Raw genomic sequence first — 20095 nt, 5'->3', positions numbered from 1 at the left:
CAAAATCCAGAGCAAGGGGAACTGCCCTCCTTTTCTGGAAGGTCTCTGAGCCTGGGCTGGGGGCTGTGCGAGGCCAGGGCCAAGGCAAGGGGGGCGGGGTCTCCAAACACTAGCGAGGCCTTGGTGGGGGAACATGCTGGTGCAGGCCCACCTCCCCACACAGCGAGCTCCCAGAACTCTCTCCTTTCCCTCCTCCTCCACTTGCCCATCAGGGACTACAGACCTCAGGCATCACTGGGGAGGGATGAGGGATACAGAACACAAAATAAAACCACCATACCAGGAGGCCGAGTGACCAACAAGGCCTTCCTGTTGAAACTCTTCTGTCGAAAAGAAGCAACATTCCCCACTTGCTGGAGCTTGTGGGGTAGACTGTCCACTGGTGAGGGGCTGCATGTGCAAGAACTCAGGTTCTCCCCCCACACACAGCAGGGCACAAGACTTTGCGGATCTCCCTTTCCCTCGGGCTGCTGGCCCTTCTAAGCCGCCTGCCACAGCCCAGGAAGCTGACAAGGAGGGAGGCCTAGGGCAGATGGGGCCCCCGGAGCCCCAAGTTTCACTTCTCAGCTGCTCAGGATGCCTTTACTCCTTCGAGTCAGGAAGCTGCCGAGGCTGGACCGGCCTGGCAGGACAATGGACCAGAGAGCAGGACCTCCCCAGAGCCCGGCCTCCCCTGCCCCTCTTCTCTGTTGGCCACAGGGCCCCGGCGTGCCCCTTCAGCTGATGCAGCTCACCCAACACACAAGGCCGCAAGACTAGGTCTCAGATTTCCCATGTCTCTTAGCTCACACCCGCGCCTGTGGAGCAGGCTGCCCTCACTCTCAGCTAAGGTCAGCCGGGCCTTGTATGTGTATGCTCTTGCCCCAGCCACAGGGCAGTTGGGGACGATGTCCTACCTGTCTGTGCCTGGCCAGAGTCACCTGGTGGGCTCACTGAGGGCTGAGCAGCTATGGTACAATGAATCTCTGCGGCTTGGCTCTGGGCTTCTGCCTCTCTATGCAAACCAAGAGCATCTGAACCTGGCTTGGGAGCCACACCTTTAAATGAAAAGGGTAACTTACAGGGACTTATTCAACCCAGTTCTAACAGGAGCCCTACACGCTTGGCGCCATGGTTCCCATTTTACAGACGAGGACACTGAGGTTCTGAGGTGGAGGACCTTGGCCAAAGTTAAACAGCAAGTAGAGTGAAACTGGGGCTCAAGTCCAGGTCAGTCAGATGTGAAGGCTGTGCTCCAACCTCCAGACACAAGTCGGCTCTGATGCTTGGGCTTAAAGACTGTCCCAGCCAACCAGTCCCAGAGGCAAGCCGAAAGGCAGCTCTGAGGACCCTGGTCCCTGCCCAGCAGCCCCTCCCTGCCTTTATAGCACACACTGGTGCCATGGGCCACGCAGCAGCACAAGGAAATCCGGGCCAATGACCTTCACCCCAGAGCTGCCTGGTCAAAGGTGGGCTCAGGCTACCTGTCACCAAGTCTTCCATGCAAATGGTGACAAAAATGCCTAATGTTCACAGGTCTCAACTCATCTGAGCCCTAAAACGATCCCTTGAGCTCACAAGGGCCTGAATTATTTTCCTCATTTGATAGAAACCTGAGCCAGAGAAGGGAAGTAATCTCTGTGCCCCTGTAACTTGAGGGCTGGCAGGGTTGGTTGTCTGTCTTAGGTGTGTCCCCTCTACTGTATGATCCTGCCTTCCAGGACGGGGGATGGGGCCAGCCAGGGAAGGGTAATGGGAAGCTCTTTGCGGCCACAGTTCACCTCTTTGGATCCGGGAGCACCTGCAAAGGCCCAACCCAGAACCTCTGGGCTAGGTAAGGCAGAACCGTGGTCGCCCCTGACTCAGACCACACCTTAGGGGTGGCCAGAGATGTAGTGAGGAGTCCTGGGGACTTGGGATATGCCGTAGCACCCTCCAGTTGGGGAGAGGAGGGGCAAGGGGCTCCGAGGCCACCTGGGGATGGCCATGTCCTTGATCCTGCAGCCCACTTGCAGAACAAGACATTGGCCTCATGCTGGGGGCAAGAGGGAACAAATGCAGGGGAATAATTCATGGTCGCGCTCTCATCAGAGGGTAGTGGATGACAGAAACACTGTCTTCCGCATTTGTGGGGGCAACTGGAGAGAGAAGAAGCCAGGCCATGTGGCTAGGATTGCTTCAGAAGTTACACTTCCGGGAGTTATATCACAGGAGCTAAAGCTCATTCAGGGCAGTCTCTCCCTGCTGTTGGGGTAACCGAGGAGAAAAGGGTTCTGGGGAGATGGGGCAGCAGGAACCTGGAGCTCTGTCCCGAGAAGAAAGCATGACCAGGGACAGGGGCCAGTGAGGAGCAGGAAAGCACCCTACCCTCCACAAACGCAGGTGGTGGGAAAGCACCCACACCTGCCCATTCATGGCTGAGGCTTTCTCTGTGGTAACACAGGATGCATCAAAGCATCCAGCCTCCTGGCTTAGCCAATCGCAGGGCAGGGAGTGCGAGCTGGTCTGTGTCCAGGACTAGTGGCCCTCCTACCATTAAGGTCAGGTGTCCTCCACAGAACCTCCTCCTGGGAGGGCTCTGAGTGACCTGGCCAGTCCATCAGCCGCAGCTGGGCTTCTTGCTGTCCCTAGGCATCCCTGCTCCCTTGGGGTGCAGAGGGGCTCCTGGGAGGAGCAGGGCAGAGACAGGCTCAGAGAGACTGGTGCAGGCTGCCCGAGGATCTTATCTGGCTGAGACCGTGGAGCCCTCTCTGAAAAGCAGGGCCAGCCAGGGGCCAACTCCTCTGCTGACCTTGGGATGGACCCTGCTTTATTTCTCATGTTTCCCCAGGGGCAGGCAGGTAAAGTTCCGACTTCTCCTTCTTAACTAGATCCTTCTGCCAGTAAATTAACTTCTGAACAGCCAGGCTGAGTGAGTGAGGTTTCCGGCTACCTGGCAGGGAGGCTGGGACTGAGCGGGCAGAGACTGCCAGGGCCTGCTGCTGTGAAGTCACTGGGAATTTCCACCTGCAGAGAGCACGCCTTTCTCTTTCTGTACTTTGGCTCTCTCCTTGAGTCTGGCAGATGTGGCAGCTGCAGGACCAGGGCTCGAGGACACAGGCTCCTCTGGGACACTGCTGTGCGCACAGCAGGGACTCTTCCCTGGCAGAGCACTGCCAGGGAGGTGTCTCATTCCTGCCTGATCTGGGTGGAAAAACCTAAGCTGAGCCCAGAGTGGAGCCAGAACCATGGGGAGGTCTCTTGTCACATCCAGGGCAGCAGGATGGGCAGAGGAGAGAAACTGCTTCTGGCCAAAGGTCATATTCTTAGAAATGCCTGAACCCTGGCTCCTGAAAGCAACAGCCTTGCATTCCCAGAGGCTTTCTCTAGCCTGTCCCCAACTAGCCTGTCCCCCATACACGCCACAGGGAGAGGCCTAGAGGCCGGTCTCCTGGTGCCTGATGAGCCTGCCTTAGGACTGCAGGGCCAAATGCGGCCCCTCCACGGCTCACTGAGTCTATCCTCACCCTCCTCTTTCCAGACCTCAGGGAGAGGGACCTAACCATGATCTCAGAGGGCTCACAGGGGACCTAGAGCTCCTCCAGCCCAGGCTACGGGTGGCTGTGCTCCCAGGGGACCCTAGTGCCTAGCAGAGGGCAGTGTCCTCACAAAGCCACAGTGGCACAGTAAGGCCAGGATGTCCTCCCTGGGAACCTGCCTTATCGATGACTGCACAGCGGGGGACACCAGTTCCCCCCCATGTTCCTTTCTCTGGAGAATTCTCCAGGGATGCACCCAAACCTGGAGTTCACAACTGATAACTCACTGTTCTCTACTGACTGTTTCTACAGTGACTCCCTTACATAAATGTCAAGCTAACTTAGCCAGTGAACAGTGGATCCCTTCATGTTGTGCTGTGGTGATAAAAGATCCCAATGTCCTATCTATGCTCAGTGGGGGAAAGGGCTGTGATTGATTAGTGATGTCTGTTCTGGGTGAGGGACTAGAAAGTGGTGGCGTCTCTGCTGTGCTTTGCCTTCTCAGACAGGGCACTGCAGACTTTTAGAAGCACCGTCACATGCATTACCTCATGTGATGAGAACATAGGTCTAGGAATGATGAAGATTATTATCTATTTACAAAGGAAGACATCGGGAGGGTTGAAGTTAAGTGTGTCTTTTCCTCAGTCACCCAAGTGAGTTAGGGCCAGAGCCAGGGTTAGGCCATAGAGGCCCTGAGTCTGAGGTCAGTACAGGGATGATACTTAGATGGAACGCTGGAGATCAACATGCCAAAGTGTTCATGTGTCTCTGGGAAAAGAGTACTTAGTAAATCTTCCCCGGGCTTGAAATTTGCTATTCTGTATGCATGTGTAGGATGCTGGCAGGAACAAAGTGTGTGGAAAGGGGATGGGCTGCCCACGCTGGAGCCGATGGCCCCTCTGGTTGCTTCTAACTAACAATGGGCTGGTCTGCCTCCGACTCGCTCCAAGTTCATCACACCGGTAAGGCACCCCGGGAAGAGAAAAGGGACCGTCTCAGAAACATCTGCAGGGAGCCACTCTGGACAGCTCTGCAGTTACCATGGAAACTCCCCCTTGGAAACTGCTTCAATTTCAGGGAAATAGCTACAAACAGTAATAAGCATAAATGAAAAATGGTACGCTGTTACTTCAAAATTGTACTTGTTATTGGATTTCATTGGGTTTTAGGAACTCAACGGCAGCCTCATATCCGTGAGTGCGGTGAAAGGCAGACATCTCTGCCTGGCGGCCGGCCTAATGACATAGCCCACATCCTCCCTCCCACTGCCCTAATCAAGTTTCTGGATGTGACCTCCGGGGAGGCATTTATCAGAGGAGCTAATGTCTGAATTGCAGGAGGAAGGATGTGCTTTGCAAAAAACAAACATTTGCTGAGCAGACTGGAAGGCAACATGGAGCCACGTGGAGGGTAACAGGGGCCAGGGTGTGATGTCACTGCGCAGGCTTTCTTCAGCTGGCATGGAACCTTCACATGGGCCTGGGCTGGAAATAATCAGGCAGCGGGAACAATAGCTGAGCTGGGAATCTCTGTTCTAATCTGTTTTCAAGGACTCTCAGGGTTGGAAAGGACCTTATTATAAAAATGACCCAGTCCAGTTCATACTCCTATGTGATATTTCTATTCTCTTGGCAACATCCTCACCAGATGATACCTGAGTTTGTGCTTGGACGTTTCTACGAGTTATCATACCATTTTCCTGAAATCTACATCCCTGTAGCTTCTACTCATGAACAATCAGACCCCTTTGGGCAGAAGTGAGCCTGCGGCCATCTGGAGTCATTCTCCTGATCCTTCTGGGTTAGTGATGTGATCTTAGTGATCCTCTCATGGCTGTTCTCAAAGGGGACGTGAAGTGGAACCCGGACCCTGACCAGGGAAGACTGGATCACTAACCGCGGACTCCTAAACTATACTTCAAAAATCACTGCGCATGTGCAGGCCTGCACACATTCAGAGCCTGGCATCTATCCTGACACCTGCTCTCTGAAAGCAGCTAAGGTGGGGGTGGGGGGAAGAAGTTGTACTGAGGGTCTCCTGTACTGCCTGATGGAGAATCCCCATTACACAGATAAGTAAAAACGAGGTGCAGAGAAGGTGGCTGATCTGCCCAGGATCACCCAGAAAGAGAATGTCCAGGCCTGGACAAGGGCACAAGCACTCTGCTCCTGGTCTCTGAACCTTGCTCTAGGAAGGCCACTGAACCTCCGGCACCCAAGTCCTGAGCTCCATGTCCTAAGACTTTCAGTGTGTGCTTGAGTCAGACCTGGAATGACAGCCTACCCTGGGGCTTCCCCTTGCATCCCTCCCGGGAGCTCCTCTGACACTCTGACACTGGGAAGGCAGCCCGATGATCAGGGAGGGCCTGAGGACCCCCACAGAGAAGAACAATTTGGTGTCCAGAGTCTCCAGGGTGAGGGTCTAATGAGTAAGTGAAAGCCCCCTGGAGCTAGATTGCCATCCAGAAACTTAGAGCAATAAGTTGCAAGGAACACTGACTGATCCAGACTCTCTCATTCACTCAGGTAGACTCTGACTGAGGGGAACGGCCTGCCTCCGCAGGGAGGGGCGGGGCCTTTCCCAACAGAGCAGGGAGGAAGCCACCTCCCCCCAGACACAGGGGACCGTGGCGGGGCGCGAGGCTGACTCACCAGGCTGTGCATGATGCGCACGCCATCGGGGTTCACCGTGAGCGCCTCCTTGTACAGCTGCTTGGCCTCTTCCAAGCTGCCCTTCGTCTCGGCCAGCCGGCCCCGCATGTAGAGCACCGAGTGTGAGGTGGGGAAGAGGCTCGCTGCCTCCTGGATGCAGAAACCTGCTTCCTTAAGGTGCTGCTGCTCCATGAACAGCTCAGCTGTGAAACCAGAAGGACAGTGTGGGAGGTGAGAGTGGTGGAAAAGTCAGAGGCAGCAGCCCCCTCCCTGGGAACCGGTCTCAGGGGATGGAAACCATGCTGGGACGAGTCACAGCACAGGACAGGCTCATGCAGGGGTGCGGGGGTAACACCGGGTGATGGTTTCTGAGCACTCACTCTGCGCTACGTGCTCCACACAGACAGTCTCAGCCAATGCTCACAAGAAGAGCAAGCACTTCTATAGCCCACAGAGAGGGTGGGGAAGTTGCCCGAGGCCACAGAAAGACAAGTTAGGTTTGCATCGGGCTATCCAACGTCAGAGCCCTATAGTGGGTGCACAAGGGGTATCTCCTCAGCGTTTGCTCAGGTGACCGTGACTTTTTCCAGTGCCCTGCCTGTCACTTGCTTATCATCATGTGCCTGGGGGAGGGCGAGGGAGGCAGATGTGTCGGCTCTCCTCCAGCTCTCGGTCTCTGAGGAGGTACACTAACAGTGTACCCAGAACCTGAGGGAGAGCCCAGTGGTCCTGCCAAGAGGGAGGTGGGTGGGGGAGGGGCAGAGACGCCCAGGGAGCACCTGTGAAGGGGCAGAGCTGGCCCCACCAAGGAGTGTGAGTAACAGCTACCAAACAGCCTGCACTGAGAGCCGACTGTGGGCCAAGGCCCAACTGTGTGAAGCATCTTCTCTCATTTAATCCTCACGAGTCTGGGAGGGAGGCAGGTGCTCTCAGGAGCCCCACGCTAACACACCAGGCTGAGAGAGGGAGGCCCTCACCCCCATGCCTCAGAGGGAAGGGGCAAGGCAGGGCCCCCTGCAGTTCCCGGCCTCCCTCCAAAGGGCTTTCTGTAGCAGCGAGAGGAACAGAGGGCACACACATACAATCTGCCCCACAGCCGGTTTGCCTTCTCCCCCTGATCAGTGGAAAATGGGGCAGTTTCTCCAATCCCGGGCCAGCCCACATAAATGCACATTTCAAACCCTCCTGCGCATGCACACACCCACAGCAGGTGCTTTTAGCAACACAGCTCTCTGGGGTTGCAGCTTGGCCTTGCGGCCCACTCAGCCCTCCTCTTACAGCAGCCCAGGCTCAGCGGCCCCTCCTGGGGCTGATGCTACGCACAGATGGGAGCACAGAAGGGCAAGCAGAGCCTGGCTTGTGGCTTTGCCAAGAGCTGTTCCTAGCAAAGACTGAGAGCTGAGGTTACGTGAGTTCAGATTAGACCTGGGCTGGGCTGGATAAGAGATATCCCAAAGGAAGCTCCCAGAACAAGGCAGAAAACCCAGGCTCAGGCAACCCATCTTCCTGTTCCGACAAGAAGCAGGAAGGAGGCCTAAGGAAGGCTCTGACTGTAGCACGGGGAACTTGGAGTGCTCAGCGTGAATGTTGCCTAAGGCTCATTGTGTAATCAAATAGCTTGCCACATCCTAAAATACTACAGAGGGCTTTTTGAGCTAGGGTACTTTTTCTCACTAGTGGAGATGAGAATTTGGGAGAATCAGAGAATTAATTAAACACAGAGGAGCCACCTGATAAGGCAAGAAAGACAAATGCCAGCTCTTGTGCCCTAAGCCAGCCTGAACTGCAGATTCCCAAGACAGAGAGCACAGGGAGGTGGGGCCAGGAAGGGCAGGCTTTGAACCTGGGGCCTTGCAGGGAGGGCTGGTCTGGTGGTCAGGGGTTTGGCTCTCCCAGTGTCTGCTCTCCTTTGCCCTGCTGTTGTGTTCCCTTCCAGGGTACTGCCTGGTGCTCTGAGCAGGATGCCTTCACAACCAAGTGTCCAGTGTGCAACTAGTGAGCACTGACAACATGCCTGGCCATCCCACAAGGACAAAGAGTGAAGCCACCAAAACACTGGAGTGACCCAGTGCAGTGGAGAGACAAGTGCCAACTCTGAGTGCTCTGGGCACTCCAAAGGGGTCAGGTCAGCTGTGCAGGTGTGGTCAGGGAAGTCTTCCTGGGGGAGGCGGCATTTGAGTTAAGGCCTAAAGGCATAGGGGCACTTGGACTTGCAGAGAGAAAAGACACTGTGCTAACCTGGAGCGCTAGGCTTCATTTTGGCAGAAGTCCCCAGACCAGGGTCACAAAGAAGAGGGGAGAAGTAAAAGGAAGTATGTGGTGTGAGTGTTGGGGGTGGGGAGGCCCTCATGCATCAGCCGCCATGGTGGCTTTCTCCATCAGCTCAGCTCCAAGGCCAGGCTCTCCACTGCCCCAGACCTTGTTCCAGCAGCCCCCATCCCGGGCCTGGTCCACTTGCCCACCTGGTCTTGACTCCATTCACTAAGCTGTTTATGACTTGCCCTGTGTCCTGAGTTTTATGTCCTGGGGCTGCCCCTGGTCCCTCCCTTGGGGATTCTTCAAAGTGCCTTGGCATCAACTGATTTCAATGACAGAATCCCCGCCTCCCTCCTTCTTCCGGGCCCAGGGCCTTGTCAGGCTGGCCATACACCAGAAAACCTGCCCTGAAAAATAGGTAGGGCTGCTTTGCTCCCATGGACTTCATTACCAGTTAGGCAGGAAACCGGATGACACAGAGCAGAGTCAGGGAAGTGAGGTCTCCCGAGGGCTGCTGGCCCGGCTTTGCAGACAGCTCCTGGCAGGCCCAGCCTCCAGGGTGGGGCCTCTGACCTGCAGACAGGCTCACAGGTCTGGGGGCTGCAGTGTACCCCTTCGCCCTAGCCTCAACATCCCCGGGCAGTTGTTTTACCAAATAGATAACCACATGACACAGTGCCTGCCCGCTGCCCCGGTCCTCTACCACCAGGCCCTGGCTGCCAGGGTCCCAAGGAGCCACAACCCTCCTGGCTTCCCCTGGCCGGTGTTACACTGAGCTTTCCCTGAATTCTCCTAGTTGTGGGCATCACCCCAGGCAACAGGGGCCTTGCTGTCCCCTCCGTGTCAGAGGGTCCTCTCTGATCCTCTTTCAGTTCCTTTATTCTCTCTCCCCACTCTGAGTTTCTCACTTCTCACATCCTCCTCCCAGCCTACTCCAGACCTCCTGTCTTGCCTGCCTCAGCTTTTCTTCCTCCTCCCTCCATCTCTTTCCACCCACCCCCTCCTCGCTTTCTCTCAGCAGACTCCAAATGGAAAACATCTGTTCCCTGGAGCTTTGCAACAGTCCTTTTATTATTTTTTCTGAGGCATCCTGCTCTAGCCCTGCATCCAGAGCTGGTTCCAGTCTTCCTGCCATTCTTGGCAATGCTGAGGCCTCACCACCTAAGGTTAGGGGACAGACTCATTCTTCATGCGCTATGTGCACACCCTCTTTGCAGGGAGGGCCTCACCCTTGGGCAGGTCAGGAGCTGAGCAGTTGGGGGAGGGAGGGCCCAGGGCCATACCTAAGGCCTTTAAGGGGCTCTCCCAGGTGAGATAGGACCCTCCACCGGCTAAAAGGGCTTCCCTCCCCAGGCCAAGGCAGGAGAGAAGTAAACATTGGACCCTAAAAGGAGTCCCTTAGCTAGCCTTGAGTTCCAGGGACTCATCAAAACGGCCTCTATTAGCAATAAGCATCCTCCCATGGAGCAGACCCTCAGGACACACTGACACCCAGAGTAGAGGAGGAGGGGCGGGGTCGGACGAGGAAGGAAGGAATGCGAAGACTAGGGGGCGGAAGGGAGAAGGCCCCGAGAATAACAGATCTAAAGGGACTTGGGGGTTGGTCTGAGACCCTCCACCCCTAGGGCCCTGAGAGGGACATGGTTTGCGTCAGCCACAAGGGAATCAAGATGGCGTGGGCCTGGGGTCTTGACTTCCTGTCCTGAGAGCCTCTTCTCACTAACTCAGGACCCTGCAAGGAGTGAATGACAGGCCAAGAGGAGGGAAGAAGAAAAAAAATGGAGTGAGGGAAGAGAGGACTTGGAAAGGAGGCACAGAAGGCAAGAGACAGATGGGGCGTGGGGGTGGGGAGCTGGGAAAAGAGAAGAGAGTGAAGATAAGGAGAGGAATGTGGAGGAACGAGGCAACGCAGGACAAAGGGTAAGACAGTGTTTTCCTTGACTATAATTTTATAACAGATATGACCTTAAGACACAGCCTGCACTGCCCCACTTCAGTTCTCCAGGCTGCCCAGTTCACAGCTGGGGTAGCACCCACGTGCAGAGCCACAGAGCTAGGGCACCAGCGCTCAAGCAGTGTGAACTTGTCATTTGGGAGCTAAGACTTGGGCCAACTTCCTTGGTCACCTGTGAGTCCTGGAATTCCAGGCAAGGGACCTCTCCCTCCATCCATCCGCCTCTCTCTAGCACACTCTCAGTTCCCGAGACGTGAGCAACAGTGAGAGAGGGAGGTGGGCCATCTTGCTGTCCTGGAAGCACCTGTGGCCTCTCAGGATCCTGGAGCACATGTGGAGCCCTGTGCCTCGCCCATTCTCACACACACCTGCTGCCAAAGAGGCAACGTTCCTGAAGTTCACTTCCCAAGTGGAAATCCTCAGTGAAGCTTCTCAAGTCAGACTGGAACAGGAAGGACACTTGAATAGGGGAGGGGAGGAGGAAGGGAGTTGGGAGAGGAAGCACTCAACATTTCCCAACCTAAGGGAGGGGTTAATGATGGAACTTACTGCCAGAACAGACTGGGATGCAGTTTATCTTGCACCAAACCAGGGGGATTAGCTCATTCCAAAATGATAAAGGGGGATACCTTTCCATTCCTAAAAAATTGCTGCAGCTGCTGGAATCATTAAGTGGGTGAGTGAGGGTGCTGATGTCAATACTCAGCCTGGGTCAGGTGTGGGGAAGGGCAGTAGTTAGGGAGAAGTTCTTGCCTTGGTGACCTGCTCCTGGCAGCCCTTCATTCAACAGGTCTTCAGCACATGCTTGCTGGGGCTGACGGTGGCCGGGGGAGGGAGGGGGCTCGTGGAGTGCAGATGGCTCAGAATCCTTCCATGCTCAGATGGAAGACCCAGGACATGTTCTCATTTCCCTTTCTGGTTGTGGCAGCTGCCCACCAGTCTGCTTCCCTCTTCTTCTATAATGATAGATCCCCTGATTTTTAATGGGGCATATGGACACCCAGAATAATGACATTTCCTATAGTCCTTTGTAGCTAGGTGTGTGGTCATGTGACTAAGTTCTGACCGGTGGGTTGTAAGGGGAAGCGATGTGTGTAAACTCCAGGCTCTGTCCTTAAGGGAGGGGGTGTCCCACCCTTCCTCATTATGCCTTGGAATGTGTGAATGTGGTGGAGAGCCATGTTGGATCACAGGGATAAGAGTGATGAAGGGAGAGCAGAGCCAGCAAAATGGAAGGGACCTGGGTCCCCAGACCAGGACAGCAGAGATGTCATCCCAGATGAGGCTGCCATCTCTAAATTGTTACGTGAGAGAGTGAAGCATCTACTTTGTAGAAGCCATTGCTTTTAAACCTGTCTTCTAATGCCATACTGCCCAACCCTTACCTGGCGCCACGCTCAGAGTACTCAGATTTTGTTCCCAGAGTTCTCTGTAGGCTGAATGTCTAGGACAATGTCCAGAAAATAAAGGCTAACATGAGAATTATTGAAGGGCATGAGTTTATACCAATATTGCCACATCTAATTACAGGCTTCAGTAACGATTTTAACCTTCCTTGGAGTTACTGGAACACACCAGCACCCTCTAACATAAAGTAGCATATCTGCAAAATGCAAGCAGGCTGGTAAGATGCAAAAACATTTTCATTTGCTGATGATTGTAAACAAGAAACATCATTAAAACAAAAGGCCTTGGGAGCCCCAGAGTAGGCAACATACAACTCTGGAAAGGGGTCACTGTGTTCCTCCATTCCTTGAAGTTAATGAAGCCCCCAGTATACCTTCTAGAGCCGTTATGGCTCTATATCTTAGAAGAAAATATTTGCCTAAGAGGAGGCCTCGTCCATTATTCCTCTGAATTTTTCAACATCCTTTTTCCTACTTAAAATGCAAGAAGTTGACCGTGGAGTACAGCCCTGACACATTCCTAGCATCCTGAGGGACCCTGATATAGTAACTGGGGCAATATTTGCATCATTAAAATGCTTCCCTGACTAGCCTTTCTGTGAGTCCTGGTCCAATTTTGTTTTTCCAGATTCAGAACCTGCGGTGGGGAGAGTGGGGGCGTACTGCATACTAATGTGTCCATATGTGAACTCCATGCAGCAGGAAGCCTTAGGTTCTAGTTAAGCACATTCTAACTCCAGCTTGCAAAACCCACATGTCCCAGGAACTGCTGATCTACTTTGGGTCTCTTTTCCATCTTCCCTTGGGAGCTAGCAGTTCTGCCTCCTTGGCTGAAAGCAGGGCAGATAGGAAGGTAATGGGAAGAAAGCTGAGGAGCTTCCCTGGGACAGATTGCAAACAGGGAGCCATGTTGGCCTGGTGCATTTTTAGGATTCCACTTACTCTACTACCTTTTTCTCTGTTCTGCAGCTGCTGCCATTTTTATCTCAGACACATCTCCAGCCTCAACTCTCTCTTTTCACTCTAATCCACCTCTTGCACCACCCCGTGATTAAATTTTCAATCACTCCAGTGAGTCACTTCTTGGCGTTCCTTAGTCAAGGATCAGGGACAGTCACTGCTGGTGGTGCCATGCTGCCTCTATGTCCACCACGACTAAGGTGCACAGGACAGAAGTCAAACAGCATTCACTGAGCACCTACTATGTGTACCCCATGGTGCTAACTGCTGTACCCACATTAGCTCATTTTAGATCAGGACCGGCAAAACAGAGCTGGCATTAGAACCCAGCTCTCTGCGACTCTGAAGCCACCTTTGTCCCCAACACTAACTGACCCTCAAACTCCACAGTGGCAATGGTGCTGATTAGCTATCAAGAGGGACTGTCTCCTAAGGGGCAACCCTAGTGTCCCCAGCCCTCTGACTTCAGTGGGCTCTACCACCAGATCTCCCTTTCCTGGGGGCTGCCGTACCTCACCTCTTCTCTAGCTATTCCATGAGCTCTTGGGGCTTGGGTCCCAACTAATTTTACTCCAGAGAAGGTGGGCAAGATGAAGGGATGGGGCCTGTTGTTGAGACTAAGACTATTCCTCTGTGTGGCCTTTCCTCACATCCTCTCACATTTGTCTTTGCTGCCACAGAGTCCCTCCTGAGCAGGCAGGCAGGCAGGCATGGTCCCCATTTGGCGGAGTGAAACCTATTACCAGGCAGATTAAGTGCCTTTTCCTGGGCCAAGCAAAGAAGACACAGCTAGAACTAGAGGTCCAGGTTCCTGACTGCCAGGAACGAAGCCCATGTGAGCCTTATCAGGGATCTCTACGACCCCCTACTCTCTTCTCTAGGCCAGGACACAGCTCTGAGAGCCTGGAGGCCTGCTGGTAAGTTGGTGGGTGTCACTGGGGCCAGAGCCACTCACCAGCCTGGAGCCAGATCTGTTCCAGCGTGGTCCACAGCTGCATGGGGCCCTGCTTCAAAACAGAGCTGGGCATGGTCAGCTCTGACATGGCCTCTTCTAGCCGGGAGGCTGCGATGGATGATGCCCGCTGAGAGCCTGCAGAGCAAGAGGGGATGGGGCTGAGCGGCAGAGTCTGGGTGCCACACACTCTAGGCCTCAGGAGCAGGGACTGCAGAGCCCCACAGCACACTGAGTCAGGGCAGGGTGGCCGCCAAACAGCTCACTGAGCCACCAGGAAGGGCCCACCTGGTCCCCTCACGCTTGGCTGGGAAGAGGAGCTTCAAAGGGGCAACCAGGCAGTGAGCCCACTTTTAGGAGTCTATCACTGAGGAACACAATCATAAACATCAGCGAAGATGGCTGTTACTGTGACATTGACCAAAATGACCGAATGTCCAACAACGGGGACTGATTAAAAACAAGTGAGCGTATAATCATACAAGACTACGCATTCATTCAAATAACAATGCACAAATATGGGATCGATGCAGAAAGATGTCCAGATTCTACAGTTAGGTAAAAAAAGCAGGCTGAAAAAAAAAAAAGTATGACAATTTTCTTATAAGAAAGAAATATGGGCATAGTAAAAGTCTGAAGGACCATGTATTAAGAACTGGGTGGTGAAATTATGGGTGGTTTTTCTTTTCTTCCTTTTGCTATTTTTACTTTCTTTTCAGAAATGCTTATTATTGCTTCTTACACAAAACTGTCCCATTTGAGGTTATACTGTGAGGGATCCTTGGAGAGCAGCTCAGATCAGACCCTATATCCCCCTGGAGAACCTCTCTGTGGGGCAGTTCTGGGTGACATGGGTCCCTGTGTGGGATACATGAGCTGTTGACATTTACAATTCACATGCAGGTGAAATGCGAGCACTTTCCCTCTCTCAGAGGCAATAAAGGCTCTGGTAAACTCAGGAGACCTCAGGGCAAACCATGGACGATTTCACTTCGTAAGACGAATGCACACGGAATCCTAATCATTTGTTCATGGTTCTTCCCTCTCATTGCAAGGGCACTATGCCCTCCTTCACCAGCCTGTCCTTGGAGGCAGCAGCTCCACATGCAACCCACACTCCTCAGATGCACCTCTCAAGTCAGGTGCTGGTCTTGGCCCTGGAAATCAACACTGTCGCTTCACGATGAACATACAACTTGGTTCATGTCCACAGAAGTGGAAAAAATGAGCAAGGCCACTAAATACAACTCCTTCACACTTTCCTTCCTGTGACTAATTCTTCTTGTGTTTTTGAGGAAGGTATTCCGTTTTAATCAGGTCCTCAGTTAAAAGTCAGCTCTGGGCTTAGAGTTGTCAATTTAAACTCAGCTCCATCCTTCCTACTTGACTCGACCTACTAAGTATGTTATAATAGTAGACCTTGACCACAAATTATAGCCTAAGAGGAAATGGTTTCTATGCCCTACAGCTGTCATTTAACTTCAGTATCCCCTCTTTCTTCACCTCCATCCAAAAGGTAGGGTCCCTCCCTTGCCTACTCCAGCTAGCAGCCAACTCGTCCCAGAGCCATAATGGGCCCTGAAAGACACTGGAGGCAGCTCCTTAGCACAAGGCCCTTGGGCAGCAGCCAGCAAGGAGCAGTGGGAAGATGTCCCTCCCGCCATTTCTGCCCAGGCTGAAGAGTGAGCTGTGGGCCTGCGTGGACAGTTGCCCCCGGGCACGTTCTTACCAGAGTCTGCGTCGTGGGCATCAGGCAGAGTCAGGTGCATGCCACTCTGCTTCTTCAGCGTGAGGCCCTCGCCGAGGCTGCCCTCCTTTTCCAGGCCTCTGGAAAGCAAGAGAGGGCCAGGCCCCAGTGAAGTGGAGGGCTGGCAGGGAGAACAGGGGAGCCTCCTGCCAGGCAGGCTCCAGGGCTGAGAGTTCAGGCCCATGAACACAGCCAAAACCGGGGCCAGGAGGAAGGATAGAGATGACCAGAGCGGAAGGACAGGTCAGGGCTCAGGCTTGGGATGCTAGAAGCTGGCTTGCCCCAGAGGCTCAACTGACATGTGGAACTCACTGTCACTCCCACACACGTGCACACACTGCCTGCTGTGTGCCTGTGAGTCCATCGGTTTCCTCACTATCCCTAATGTCATCACATTTCATTCCCAAAGCTACACGATTGCTAATACTGCAGCCACCAAGAATGTTCTCGCTGTTCTTCTCGGTCCTATAGAACCCAGCCTGATGTTCCCTCATTTATTAAAAAGCCTCCTGTGGCTCCCTTGCCACTCACCGTGGCCTTCCTTCCCTGTTCTCTGTCAGCATGGCTGCTGGCACCACAGATCCTGAGGACCAGAAATGCTCCCTTACTGGCCAGAAGCTGCTCCAGGCCACGGGGAGGTCTTTCTACCTTTGGTTGCCCTCAGGAAATCTGGCTGAGGCCAGGCACAGAGCACTGCTGAAGACTGGCTTCTGAGGAAAGCCTGGTCCTTGAAGGCCACCAGAAGTGTCCCCAGCCTGCCCCTTCAGGGAAGGAAGGCCCAGATGTCACTCTGCCTCAGGCACCATACCTTGGCTGCGAGGGTGGTCTCGGAAGAGCCAAAGGGGGCCCCTGGCATGGCGGATACACTCTCCTCCCCTGCCCCAATTCCCCAGGTCTCCACAGCCCCCACACTGCTAAGGAGATTCCTTTTTTCTTAGAGTGGAGGATGGGGAAGTCACCAGCTCAGCCTGCTGTGCCCCTCAGCTGTCCCTGCCTACTGCCAGGGATGCCTACAGCCCTTGAACTTGCTGACTGGGGAAGCTCAGAGGAGGAGCAAGGTGGAAAGGGTGAGAGAGAAGGCAGGCACAGCCTGGGGCCAGATGCTTTCCCACTTCAGCGGAGTACCAAGATGACAGTCCCCAAAAGAATGCCAGAGCCCAGGGAATCCTTGTCTCCTAACCCAGGCTCACAGTGGCCTGCACGTGGGTCTGTGGATGCACAGCCATCTTTGTGGGCGTTAGAGGAAATCACGCACAAAAACACTCTTGTGTCAGGGCTGGTTCCTGTCCTCTCCCACCCTCTTCCTTTTCCCAGGAGGCACCTGAGCGTGGTGCCAGACACTGGGTTAAAACCACAGGGCCACCCCTTCTTAGCTCTGTGACCCTTGGCAAAGCCGCCTTTCAAGGTGAGTTCTCCAGATGAGTTGTCTTACCTTGAAATGAGCGTGAGAATGTTGGTCTCACAAGGTTGTTGTGAGGAGCATGTGAGATAATCTGCTCCAAGCATGTGCTGGCTTGGAGCAGATCCATAAGTATAACTTCTTGTCCCACCTGCCCTTCCAGCCTCTGAAGGGCCTCCCCCATAGGGCTCCAGAAATAGCCCATCTCGGGGACCTTTTGCCCCGCGGTTCTAGACCAATATACAGCATTGCTCCTGCCCTAAAGAATCTGACAGCCAGATGGGGAGAAGAGACAGTCGAAGTTGAGCAATCGGCAAGACCCAGATGGAGAAGGCTGAGCAGAAGCTGGAGGCAGGGTGACTGGAGGGGCCAAGACGGGGGGGTATCTGAGCAGGGCCTGAGGGGCAGTGTGGACAAGTGGGAGCCCTGCAGGAGGTGGGACAGGGTAGGCCAGACCTTCAGGATGTGGATTCTGGCCTTGATCCTCAGCTGCCACAAACTAGATTTTACAAGACCTAGTTTCTGCTCTGTGGCTCCAGGTTGAGCAAGAATGTTTCTTATTCTTGGGAAAGCCTGGAGGGTACTGGATCCAGGTCTCTGGTCCCAACTGTTTGTCTATAGGTAGCTGGCCTGGCTGAGAGCCCTGCCCCACCCTGAAAGATCCCCTGAGGAGTGCCAGGCCCTCAGATCACAGATGAGTGTGAGTGGTGACTTAAAAAGACCCCAAGGTGAACCTCATCGTCCCCATCACCCCACTGGTCTTCAGCCCAGGGGGGAGCACAGGCTGGGCCCTATATGCCTGGAGACAAAGCTGTGGGGCTGAGAAGGCCTGAATGAGGAGGCAAACAGCCATCTAGCTCAGAGGCAGTCCCTGCCAGCTTCAGGGGCCCAGGCTGTACACCTGCCCAAGTGGCCATAGCCAGTAAGCTGCAGAATGAGGTGCATCGGGACACCCAAGTCTGGCCCTCACCCTCACAGCAGTCAGGTGGCACTGCTTCTCCTTTCTGAAAAGTTCCTCACCCAGAGCCTTCTTCTGGCAGCTTCCACCCACTGGTCCTGCTCTGCCCTGGAATTTTCCCAGCTCAAAGGCCTGCAAGAAGGCTGATCCTACCCTGCCCAAGGGTTTTACTCCATGGGATTACTCTGGGACCTCCTCTGTAAATTTCACCATTAGGGACATGCCTCTGGGGACTGTGAAAGCCCTCTAGGCTCCCCAAGCCCCTGTGAAAATGCAAACACATCCTCGAGAGTTGGGTTTCCCTGAGGCTGCAGGGAGGTGACACAGCCAGCAGTCCCGGAGGTGGGGAGGACATGAGACCCAGGGGACCAGGAAGAGGTAGTGCCCTGCCCCACGTAACACCCTTTTCCACTTTGGGCTCAGGTTGAAACTAAGCATCCCAGTGGGTTTGAACAAAGACTTTTCGCACATTCAGCCTGGACAGGAGTGCCCTGCCTTGGCTCAGGAAAAACCAGAGACCAGGCTGGGACGGTAGCAGGAGGTGGCATGTGTTGAGACAGTGGGTAAGTGGGAACAAAAGGAGGGGCCCTTCCAGAATTCTGCCTCCACCTCTTCTTTCGGCTTTCAAATGGAACCAGGAAAGAAGTGTCAGGCTCCACAGGCGGAGACCCCGGAGACCCGGTTTCAAGCCCCAGCATTATCATATACCAGGCAACTGGCTCTGGCAAATTATGGAACTTCCCTGAGCCTTAGTTTCCCCACTGGGGTGAGAATAAAATCTGATAATGTCTAAGATATAAGCAGTTAATGTGAAAGACTGAGCAGCAAGCCCAGGACCTGGCTCAGTATCCTAAATAGGTTCTTTATGTACCTCACAGAGGATTTTCACAAGGTTAAAATTAGACCAGGGATGTAAAAGGCCTCAGGAGCAGTAAGTACCCCATTCTCATTCAAACATTCTCCTCAACCCCCACCCACCAGGCATGTGGCCACTCTGCAGCGGGCGGTTGCCCCGGCAACCACTGCCTGTCCATCTGGCAAGCCCAAGGGACAATAACAACAGCCACTCACCCCAGCTGGGAGAAGTTGTACAGGGTCTGCCACAGTCGCAGCATTTGTCTGCAGGTAACGAGGGCTTCCTCTGGGCCTTTCAGGACCTGCTCCAGCTTCACCTTGGTGAACAGCAGGCTGTGGAAGAGGGGCAGTCAGCACGCCCCCAGTGGGGCCTTGTAGAAAGAGACAACCCCAGAAAGCAGCTTTGAGTCGAGAAAAGATGCTAAGCAAGGAACTGGGAAAGAGGTCACTGAGAGGCAGGCAGAGTTCTGCTTTCCACCCTGCCAGCCCACAACTGCTGCTCAACCAGCATCTCTTCGATTAAATGACAAACTTTGTTTCCTGACCGTGGATACATGAAGACACTCATGTTTGACTTTATCAAAGGATTCTTCATTGAATTTCCTAAAATAGCCTTGTCCCCTTGCATATTCAATAGGATTAAGGCTATATGAAGTCCTTTTCAGTCACCATTTAGGAACACAGTCACCACGCAAGAGGAGAGAGCAAACTCAGAATCTCTTTCAACCTGAGAATCAGAACTCCTCTGATATAAGAATGGTGTGTTGGGGGGGTGTCCCTCTGAGGGGCTGGGGAGAGAGGGAAATTGCTGGTTCCTCTGGGCAGATGGCTACCCCTCACTGCCCAGGACACAGCAGAGACCTTCAGAAAACTGGCCCACCAGGACTTGGGTGGGGTCTGGACACCCAGCTGTGCCAGGGCTTAGGCTTTGAGTTGTTGCAGAGATCTGGGGACACTTACAAGGCTGAAGGCAGTGGCTGTGTACCAGTGGGTATGGGGATTCTGTGCTCTTTTACCACAGGCACTGCTAGCAACACGCATGTGCACCAGTGGCCTGGGCAGACTGGCTGAGCCATGGAGGCCCAGACAAGACTGAGCCTCCTGCTTCTCGCTGGGTGATGAGCAGTGGGGCCCTTTTATTCCCAGCATGCTGTTGGGCAAAGCCATGCAACTGTCAGGTCCTGCACTTGATCGCTGCTGAGTGGTTCTGCCAGCTGTCTGAGGCTGGCACACAGACGCTCATGGAAGTTGAGTCATGTGTCTAGACAGGGAGCATCCCTGTGATCTAAGGGTACAGCAGGGGCAGGCCGTGAGAGGGAGGCCAGGCGTCCGTTTGGGAGGTTTCCCCTCTGACCTTCTACCACACTCAGGGCGCTGGGCTCTCCTGTCTTGCACTGAGACCTCCAGGCTCATGAAGGACTTTGATGGCCTCACTCTGCTCCTTTCTTCTCCTACCT

The 20095-nt window shown here is 54.1% G+C and overlaps 1 protein-coding gene across 1 annotated transcript in view; it reads right to left on the bottom strand.

Annotated features, from left to right (window-relative positions):
• TTC7A (tetratricopeptide repeat domain 7A) overlaps window positions 1-20095 on the bottom strand; it is a 112227-nt gene that overhangs the window by 6770 nt on the left and 85362 nt on the right. The window contains exons 16-19 of the mRNA XM_090281254.1: window positions 18855-18971; window positions 15409-15506; window positions 13683-13817; window positions 6152-6354 (exon numbers count right to left, since the gene is read on the bottom strand). Of these exons, the coding sequence (XP_090137380.1) occupies window positions 6152-6354; window positions 13683-13817; window positions 15409-15506; window positions 18855-18971 (553 nt within the window). The remainder of the gene's footprint in view (window positions 1-6151; window positions 6355-13682; window positions 13818-15408; window positions 15507-18854; window positions 18972-20095) is intronic.

This window comes from Furipterus horrens, unplaced genomic scaffold (assembly GCF_987537825.1).
Source record: "Furipterus horrens unplaced genomic scaffold, mFurHor1.1.pri manual_scaffold_6, whole genome shotgun sequence".
Lineage (NCBI taxonomy): Eukaryota > Metazoa > Chordata > Mammalia > Chiroptera > Furipteridae > Furipterus > Furipterus horrens.
This window is presented reverse-complemented; position numbering and strand designations above follow the sequence as displayed.